The sequence below is a fragment of the Lytechinus pictus genome, chromosome 18 (genome assembly GCF_037042905.1).
Source record: "Lytechinus pictus isolate F3 Inbred chromosome 18, Lp3.0, whole genome shotgun sequence".
Classification (NCBI taxonomy): Eukaryota; Metazoa; Echinodermata; class Echinoidea; order Temnopleuroida; family Toxopneustidae; genus Lytechinus; species Lytechinus pictus.
In genome coordinates, this window is record NC_087262.1 from 16,693,143 (window position 1) to 16,702,650 (window position 9,508).

Here is a 9,508-nt window from a genome sequence, read left to right on the forward strand (position 1 = left end):
GAATTCAAAATTCCTCATACTTCCAAATAGAGTAAATCAACAGCTGCAGATATCATTTTGTATACAGGCATGTTTATTATGAGCCTTTTGAATAAGTTGTTTTGCGAATTATTTTCAAACCGTTTTGATAAGATATTGGAAGTATACATTAAAGAACGCATCTTAAGTAAAAACAAATTGTCTGATATTATAGGGAGTTACATCATGACCCGGACTGGGATCGATAATCAGTATGGATCATGGAAATTATGTTTAAAAAAACATTTATAATACGCTGTTTACTATATGAACTTCACAGAATTAAGTTGTTTAAAACAGCTTAAACATATTAAACAAGTTAGCGTTTTAAATCTTAAACAAGAGGGGGGAAATCAGAGATATGAGAAATTAAAGGAAAAGGTATGGTATTTTGTGTACAAACAAATGGAGAGTTAATCAGCAACTTTGAAGCAAGTTTGCCGATTTGAGGATCCCCTTACAGTAAAACTGCTACTTTAATTTTTACACAATGATGTTGACTGTATACATTACACTAGTTTAACATTTTAAACAATCATGCTAAATTTATTGATAAATCAATATAGAAAAAATAAACTTTTATGTTGATTAAGATTTTACAAACTTGTTTGAACAATAAGATTCATGGTGTAAACAACGTTGTACAGTGTTTTTACTGTGTAGAGATAATACAGTACGTGTATCTCTCAACATTGCTCAATGATCCAAAAATGGATTAGAATTGAACGCCCTCTATCGATAAGATGACAAATACTTCCATCGAGTTCAAAGGTAGCTGGGAAAAACCAGTTCTATTTATAATTATACTATTATGCTATTGTAATATATCACAGCTTCTTCATTCTTTATTAATGTGCACAAAGTCATATTATAATAGGAGTTTCGCGCACACAGTCATTTCACGACCGTGACGTGCACATAATTATGTACATATTTACAGCGGTGTTACTCGTAGCTATCTCTCACAACTAAGTAGTACTCAGTTTCGTTGAAATAGTTTGACTGTAGAGTTTATGTAGCAATGGCTGAAAAGATTGAAATAGAGAAAGCCTCCAGTTCTTCACAGAACCTGGTATGTCCGCTATGTCTTGATATTTTTGATGAACCAACGATCCTGACGTGCGGACACACTTTCTGTCGTAAGTGTCTCAAGAAATATGATCTGACCCACCAGGACATTGACCACATGGTCTGTCCTCTCTGCAGGGAGATCACCAAGTTGTCTTCCAACCGAGTCGACGATCTCCGCCTCAATGTCTCCATTAACGGATTCGTAGACGATTACCACGCCAAGTGTGGAGGGATGAATGCTGTCCTTGAGATGCGTACAAAATGTATTGGTTGCAAGTTTCAGCAAGACGCTGTCTCCTTCTGCAGAACATGTAATAACTACATATGTGATAAATGTTTACAATGCCATCACTACATGGAACTTTTTGAAGATCACGAGATTGTCTCCATGGAGGATGTCATCGAAGGGAAGGTCAGCATTGGTCATCAATTTGAGAAATGCTCCATCCACAAACAAGAGAACAAAGATATGTTTTGTGATGATTGTAAGGTCCGTGTCTGTCTCAGGTGCGTGGTCGTTGGTCATAAAGTCCATAACATCAAGAACCAGTCTGACTTCGAGCATGAGTTGAGGCGAAAGGTAATGGTCATTAAAAAAAAATGATATTAAGTAGAAAAATAATATTTTGAGAAGAAACTGATGTAGATTGTGCCGCTGAAGGAGAAAAAGATGATGATACTAGCTATTCTTTTAATAACCCTGACCTCCTCGTCCTCCCTCCTCATCTAGGGGACGCAGAACTAGTTGGGGTATACTTATAGACCTTCGATTTTTTTTTTATAAATGTGTACCAAAAACTAAAATGACAATCTTATTGTGAAATGTTACATTTTTGCCAATTCGTCTGATACCAATTCGTCATTTCGTCTACTACCATTTGGTCTATCATCTGTTCGTCTACTCACCAGATGGTCTACTTTTATTTAGTCAAATGCTATTCCGTCTAATAACCAGTTGGTCCAATAGCCATTTAGTCCATATACCATTTGGTCTAATTAAACTAAAGTGTTAATTGTGCAAAATGAATGAAAAGAAAATGGTAATTAGACCAACTTGTTATTAGACGAAATGGTAATTAGACGAAGTGATGATTGGACCAAATGGTTATTGGACCAAATGTTTTTAGACGAAATGTTGATGGACGGAGTGGCATTAGACTAAATGAATGTACACCATGTGATGAGCGGACGAATTGGCAATTTACCCTCGGATCAGCCCCCGCTGTCAAAACTATTCCACGGCCCCCGTGTTGTAACTACCGTGTCAGTAGAAAAAAAACACGAAACCTCACAAATCCCCAATTTAAGGGGGAAAATATGCCATTAACAATATGGCCTGAAAATAATTTGATATCATATCTATGTGGTATATTATGTGTTAACGCTTGGATGATCAGGAGCTATTCTGTGCAGTGATGTAAATTTTGATTTAAGCCAAATTAAGACATGGCTGCAATACATGAATCCAGATGTCAATGATGGCAGAATCTAACAAGGACTCCATCAAAATCCATTTCAGAATACGTGTTCAATAATTTACATTACAATTGTTTAACAAACACTTTTTACCCCTATTAACTCTGAGATTGATTTCATTGAAAAGGGATTTGCAAATATGTTTACTAAGTCATGTAGGATTATGAAATCATTGGCATATGGATTCATTCATAGCAGTCATGCCTGACTTTGGCGTGAATCAAACTTTAAATTGCAAAGAATACCTACTGATTATATAAGCGTGAAGACATGCCACTTAATTATGGTATCAAAATACTTGGAAGAAGATACTTTTTCAAAATATAATGATTATGCTTTCATGACATATTTTCCCCTTAAATTGGCGACTTATGAGGTGTCAAGGTTTTTTTTTTATTCACACCGTTTAGGTCTATACTGCTAATGATGATAATAATGTTTATAATAACAATGACAATAATGATGATGATAATTAGAAATAATAATAAAAGTGGTAGTTATGGTAATAATGATACTATTATCAATTTTAGCAAGATCTATATTAACTATAATAACAATGGTAATAATCATAGTTAAAAGTATAATTAATAAAGATAATATAACAATAGTAATACGATCACTCATATAATGATAATAATGACAATAACAGTCCCTCATATCCTTCGTTGCCTCCCTATCCGCCCCCCCCCCCTCGTCCAGAATAGAGATCGGATAAATTAATACAACTTCCCGGGTGTATACAAAAATTAATGCAACTTCCCGGGTGTATACAAGTCAGACATTATAATAGGTATATTTATAGATATTTTTTTTTAACATAGAAACAACATTTACCATGTTTACGTGAATGATTCTTTGACGGCAAACAGTTACTACTTTTTTACTTTCTCGATCTTTACAGGTGACAGAACTTGCCCACCAATGTGCAGCTAAGAAAGCTGAGCTGGAAAAGAACATTCAGAATATAGAATTACAACGTCATGAGGTACACACTGCCATGCAGAAACTACTAGATGATGTCAGCCAGGCTTACAGCATCAAGGTTAAAGAGCTGGAAGGAAATCTTCAAGATCTCATCGAGCAAATAAATGAATTGAAGCGAAGTTTCGAGGATGATCTCAACATCCTAAAGTCCAAGGAACGACAGAGGATCAAAAGCATTTGTAGTTCGATTACATTGGTAGATAATGACAGACTGGGTCATCTTGAGACAGATAGTCTGTCCGCTCATAATTTGCTTTGTAATGAGCTAGAAGCTATGCTGAAAGAGGTTACCGATCGCACTACTGCGGAAGTTATTACAAAGAAAGCACAGGAGAAGAGTTTTAATCCTGGAGATGCTACTTGTCTTGAACTCGGAAAAATCTCAGACCCTATCGATCACACTTTTACTGTTGATATCACGGAGAAAGCACTGAAGAGTTTTAATCCTGCAGATAAATCTTGTCTGGACCTCGGGAGCATCTCGGGATCAGATCCCAAGTTAGAAATCATGAAGTGTATAGATCTACGGGGAGAAATGATTGGAATGACAGCTTACACTCATACCAGTGTGGCCATCGTATATGGGATTTATACACCAGGTATTGATATCATTGATATAGCTGGTGGAACGGAGCAGTATACAAACATACCACATGACGTGGGTTATAGAGCTATTGCGATTCTACGAGACAGAACATTATGTGTCTCAACTAGTTCTACAGAAGCACACGTGTATTCTCCCGATGGCTCCAGGAAAGCAACAATCAACGTGAGTGAGACTGGTTATTATCTCAAACTGAACAGAAGTCCATCAAATGAGATCCTCATTGCTAGCGGTGCCAACAAAGTCTACATCTATGACCCGACTGGATCCACTCTCAAACACACTGTTCCAACAAAGCACAAGACGTGGGAGGCATCATCCACCAGGTTGGGTTTGATCGTCACCAGTTCATGTTGTTTCACCAATCCAAACGTGGTGACGGTCTATGGCAGGGATGGGAATGCTGGTGAGTCTCTGCAAGCTCCAAAGGATGTCTACCTGTATGCTACCGTGGATGAGCAGGACAGGGTGTATGTAGCGAGTGTTGATTATATTAATAGGAAGGTGGTGATCAGGCTCTATGATCTTGATGGTCTGAACCTGAGGGAAAGAGTTGAGTTCAAAGCACTTGATATGACATTGGGTGGTTATTGGTGTTACTTGGTTTCCCTCTCTCCGGACCTACTCGCCTTTGCTTGTTACAAGAAGTTATATTTCATCAAGGTATCGTTGTAATCACGAGTATCTCACAATAAGTACGTATCACATGATTTATTGCTTTTTAATATAGTGTATGTGAATGGGATATCCGAAATTTTGTAATAACTTTTCTTGACTTTCCTACGTTTTGCTGTGTATATATAATACACAGGGCTTCTAACACGAATCGAATAAAAACTTGCATACACATATAACAATTTCATCATTGAAACTTGATTATCAAAAGACCATTATTTTTCATTATTTCGTGAATATGAATTATCTAATGCTTAAGGTGTCATTAGGTCTCTGTTATGGAGAATTCCATGAAAGACTATTATATTAAACGAACTCTATATTTTGTGAGTGTCAAGATTAGTCTTTATGAAATTGTGTACAATTGATATGCTGTTTTCTTGCAAGTCAGCCTATTAGTTGTGGAGATACGTCAATGATCTCGAAATCTTAAATTTTTCTGCCCAGTGTTTATATGATGTGAAGGAAAAACCTAATAATCACGGATATCAGCTCATTTCTTTCCTATTCGACCGTAAAACCATTAATCTGAATAGGGCTATATTTCTTTTTGTGTGGAATGTACAGTGCGTATCAAAAAAAAGTTTACATTTTGAAAAAGCCCTGGGAATTAAAAAATATACAACATGTGGGTAATTTTTTCACATATAATCTTGGGTTTGGGTCTCATCTATCAAATGAAAGTAAACGTTTTGACATAATGTTACACTTGAGTGAGCACTGTCCATTTTTGTAAAGCTCTCAGAAATCTGTTTGCGCAGAAATGCTCGTTTTCACGCTGTGTCAAGGGGAACGGGCGAAATCAAACTTACCCTGCGAAACATTTTTCATACATTTCCCTTGTACTTTTAGTCAATTTAGATAAAACAGATACATTCAAGCATTTTGTAACAATTTTGCCACCCAAATTGAAATTTCAATACTTAGTAAGCACAAACTTAACCCTTTTTGTGCCAACTGGATTTAAGGACATAGCTGAATCTGTACAAATGCTTACATAAGACATCTCCAGCATTTTTTCACTAAGTTTTTATCATTTAAAGTGGGTTTACATTTCATTTTTCATTTAATGCTCGTTTCTCCACACTTTTCCCAAGCTTAACAATGATTAACAAGATGAAAATCAAGCCTTAGCCATTTCATGTAAATCACAGCTCAGGGTAAAGCAAATATCGTCTTGATGGCCTTGGTTTGTGGGGAAGTGGGGTGGGGCGCAATGCACTCTTTGAAGTGTTTTGGCCAAGGAAACAAGTTAAAAAAGGTGAAAGATATCTTCAAATAAATTTTACTAGCTAAATTCAACGTGTTCTTCATGATTAAGGTCTCCTTTTATTCGCATAACTATTTCAAAGTTCTGCGCAAATCATTTTTCACTAACTTTTCAAAAGTAAGTGGTGCTCACTCAAGCGTAAATATTTTTCGACAGTTATTTCGTCATTTGCTTAAATGGATCTGTACCAATGTTAAAATGTGGAAAAATCTTCAGGATATTACAAATGTATAATTTTACAGGATTTTTTCAAAGTGTAAACTTTTTTTTGATACGCACTGTATAGTCCCCACAAACCGATTGATATATCAATATTTTCATTTTACGAAATGTACATAATTACTGGAATATTCATTTTGTATTAAAACACCTCGCTGAATGATTAATGTTTATAAACAGTCACTACAAATACAAACTACGATATTAACATAATTTCAATTTCACGAGGGCATCCATAGAAATGTATTTATATCGAAGAACTTGTTATTGTTTTTTTTTAATTGTTTTGCCTTTATTCAGAATACAATACATCATAATATAACAAAGGTATAAGTAGTAATATTTTCTTGCATTGCACATTGCCATACGTTCTATTTTACAAAATTCAGGTTAGCTTAATAAATGATTAAATTTCCATGAAATATAATAATAAAAACAACGAATCATATAAAAAAATAATACTTTGAACATTATTGAAATCAATATAAATCATGATAATTTGAATAAGGAATTTCTTGTGAGAAAAGATGAATGGTGTACATTGAGCCAATATAACACGCTGTATTTAATTAAATTTCTCAATATAAAAATTATTATCGGACTACGTGTTTATAAATTGCCATTTGTTTATACCGCCCTCTTTCGAGAGAATCAGGACATGCTCTATCTTCGAACAACATGAAAAGGTATCTATTGGAGACTGAATTATTTTCTGGAGAAAATCTTTTATCATATTCACCTTTTTAGAAAATGTTGATGGAAAGAAACAACACAAATGCACATACATACGGTTGTCCACCCCCCCCCCCCAAAAAAAAAGGAGAATAAAAATCAATACAAATTTTTAAAAGGAAATGATTGGACTCTTTGTTTTTTTCTCAGATTTGACATTTATATTGTAGAAGTGACAGAATGACGAATGACGTACTGTAAAATAAGATAATTAATTGTGACATCCTATAAGGTCTTCCTTTAAGTAAAAGAATAGCATTTGCACTCTAATAATGAAACATTGAAAGGTTATTGAAAGATATTGATTCAGTATCTATATATTCTATTTTCTAATTGAATTACTTGCGTGACATTGCATAGACATAATGTGTATATAAATAATATTGAAATTTATATTGTTATTACATTCTCTATATTATAGTGTGCATATGTATGTATGGAAACGTTTACCATAAAATATAAAATTCACACTTTTTTAAAGTTTAAATTTGACCCATATTTTGTTTCTAATACCTGTACATTCTCTTGATCTCATACATATCAAATCAATTTTAAAATGCGATTTTTATATGAATTATTATTGTATAATATAATTGTATGAATGTGTTTTTATTATTGTGGATGTCACCTTACAAGTCCCGGGGCTCCGTAATACAAAGATTAGCGATCAATCGCTAAATGAATTGACCAATCAAGATCAATGTTACACGCGCATGTGTCGCAAAATACTGACTGGGAACCAATCAGAAGTATACTTTCATATTTGCTATTCATCGCAAACCTTGTGTTACAGAGCCCTGGGCTCCGTGACACAAAGGTTTGCGATGGATTGCAAATATGAAAGAAGCGCACTGATTGGTCCCTGGTCAGTATTATAAACCAAATACGCATGTACCATTAATATTGATTGGTCAGTTCATTTAGCGATTGATCGCTAATCTCTGTGTTACGGAGCCCAGGTCTGGGAGGAAGGCCTTTGGGCGGTAGTAATTTATTTTAGGTTTTCCTTTCCCAGGCAACCCATGGGCCCCGTAACACAAAGATAAGTGATTAATTGCATATTTGATTTTTACGATTAATTGTATATTGTAGTCAATGCAATCAATCGTAGAGAAATGTTCTACAATAATTGCTAAGCTGTGTTACGGGCCCCTGGAGATAAATTACTAAACATCCTCGTCTCTTTTGTTTTTGTATTTGTGTTCTCTTTGAAAATTTCGTTGAATTGTTGAATTTGTTGAATACTGAATGAAAGAAGAACAATTTATATACCCATAGAGGACTCCTCGCACGGAGTAAAAAAACTTCTTACACATGGATTTTGAAGTTCAACCTTGTATGACTATTGACACTAAAAAAAGGGGATACCAAAAAAAAGGGGGTACTTTAAATGTTTCGTTGATAGAAAAACAATAACCGTCCCCATACAAATATCATTGATGTCTTCGGTTCGGTAAATAAAGTAATTTGTTCTCTTCGTGAATATTAAGGTTTTTGTCGTTTGGAAATGTATACACATGGATTTCTGGCAAGATAGACTATAGTCTTACCACATAGGAAGGGGGATTTTAAGTGAATGAATAAAAAAGATGTATAGTTTCATAATATGATTTCTAAATATGTTTGTTCAACTATTCGCTGCCTGCACTGACATAATGTTTCTCTTCCGCGAATATTATATTTCTATAATTTATTTTTGTACTTCAACTTTTGATATTTATATTGTTTTTTTTTGTTGGCGTCATGTTCCATCTCTATCCGCTATTGTAAGCTGATTTTTTTAAATACATATATCGAAACAAAGACACAGGGGTTTGTCTCTCATACAAGCATGGGCTTTTTCTTGGCAAACCCTCCGTTCTGTTCCATTTATTTTTTACCAAAAGTCACTTTTATTCACCTCAATATCATTTCATTCGATTTTTTCTAAATTATGTATATTATAATTGGAATTGAACTCGTGATATTTTTTACAATGTATTTTTGATATGAATGTACTTTAGTGCATTTTAAGAACGAATAATTAATAAATCAATCTCAAATCTCACTAAAATGATCAAATACCTTCTCACAGACGAATTACGTTTTTAGTAAATCCGTCGATTTAAAGAAAGAGAGAACGGTGTATCAAATCAGGATGCAATTCGTTTTACCCACTGTTCTCTGAGATGAATTATAATACCAACATTTTGCGCCAATTTAGTGTTGTTTGTTTTAATTTGGACGTAATGAATGTTATCAATTCAGTTTGACAAATCGGACGGAAATTGTTTGCGTCAACGAAAATGGCTTTACACTGAGAGTATAGATTATTTTGCACAATCATAATTATTTTACCTGTTTTACATAACATAATATCATTTCATGTTTTTAACGACATATCTATCGAGTTTATTAAATCTCTTCATAATACGCTGTCTGATTTCTATCTGTGAAATACACAAAATTGTTATAGCCTA

At 34.3% G+C, this 9,508-nt stretch overlaps 1 protein-coding gene across 1 annotated transcript; it reads left to right on the forward strand.

The window, feature by feature from the left end:
* The first annotated feature begins 950 nt into the window (after positions 1 to 950).
* LOC135157525 (uncharacterized) lies at positions 951 to 7,121 on the forward strand. Its single transcript, XM_064113413.1, has 2 exons — positions 951 to 1,669; positions 3,467 to 7,121. The coding sequence occupies exons 1-2, from the start codon at positions 1,040 to 1,042 to the stop codon at positions 4,826 to 4,828; spliced, it is 1,992 nt and encodes a 663-aa protein (XP_063969483.1). The 5' UTR covers positions 951 to 1,039; the 3' UTR covers positions 4,829 to 7,121.
* Positions 7,122 to 9,508: the final 2,387 nt, after the last annotated feature.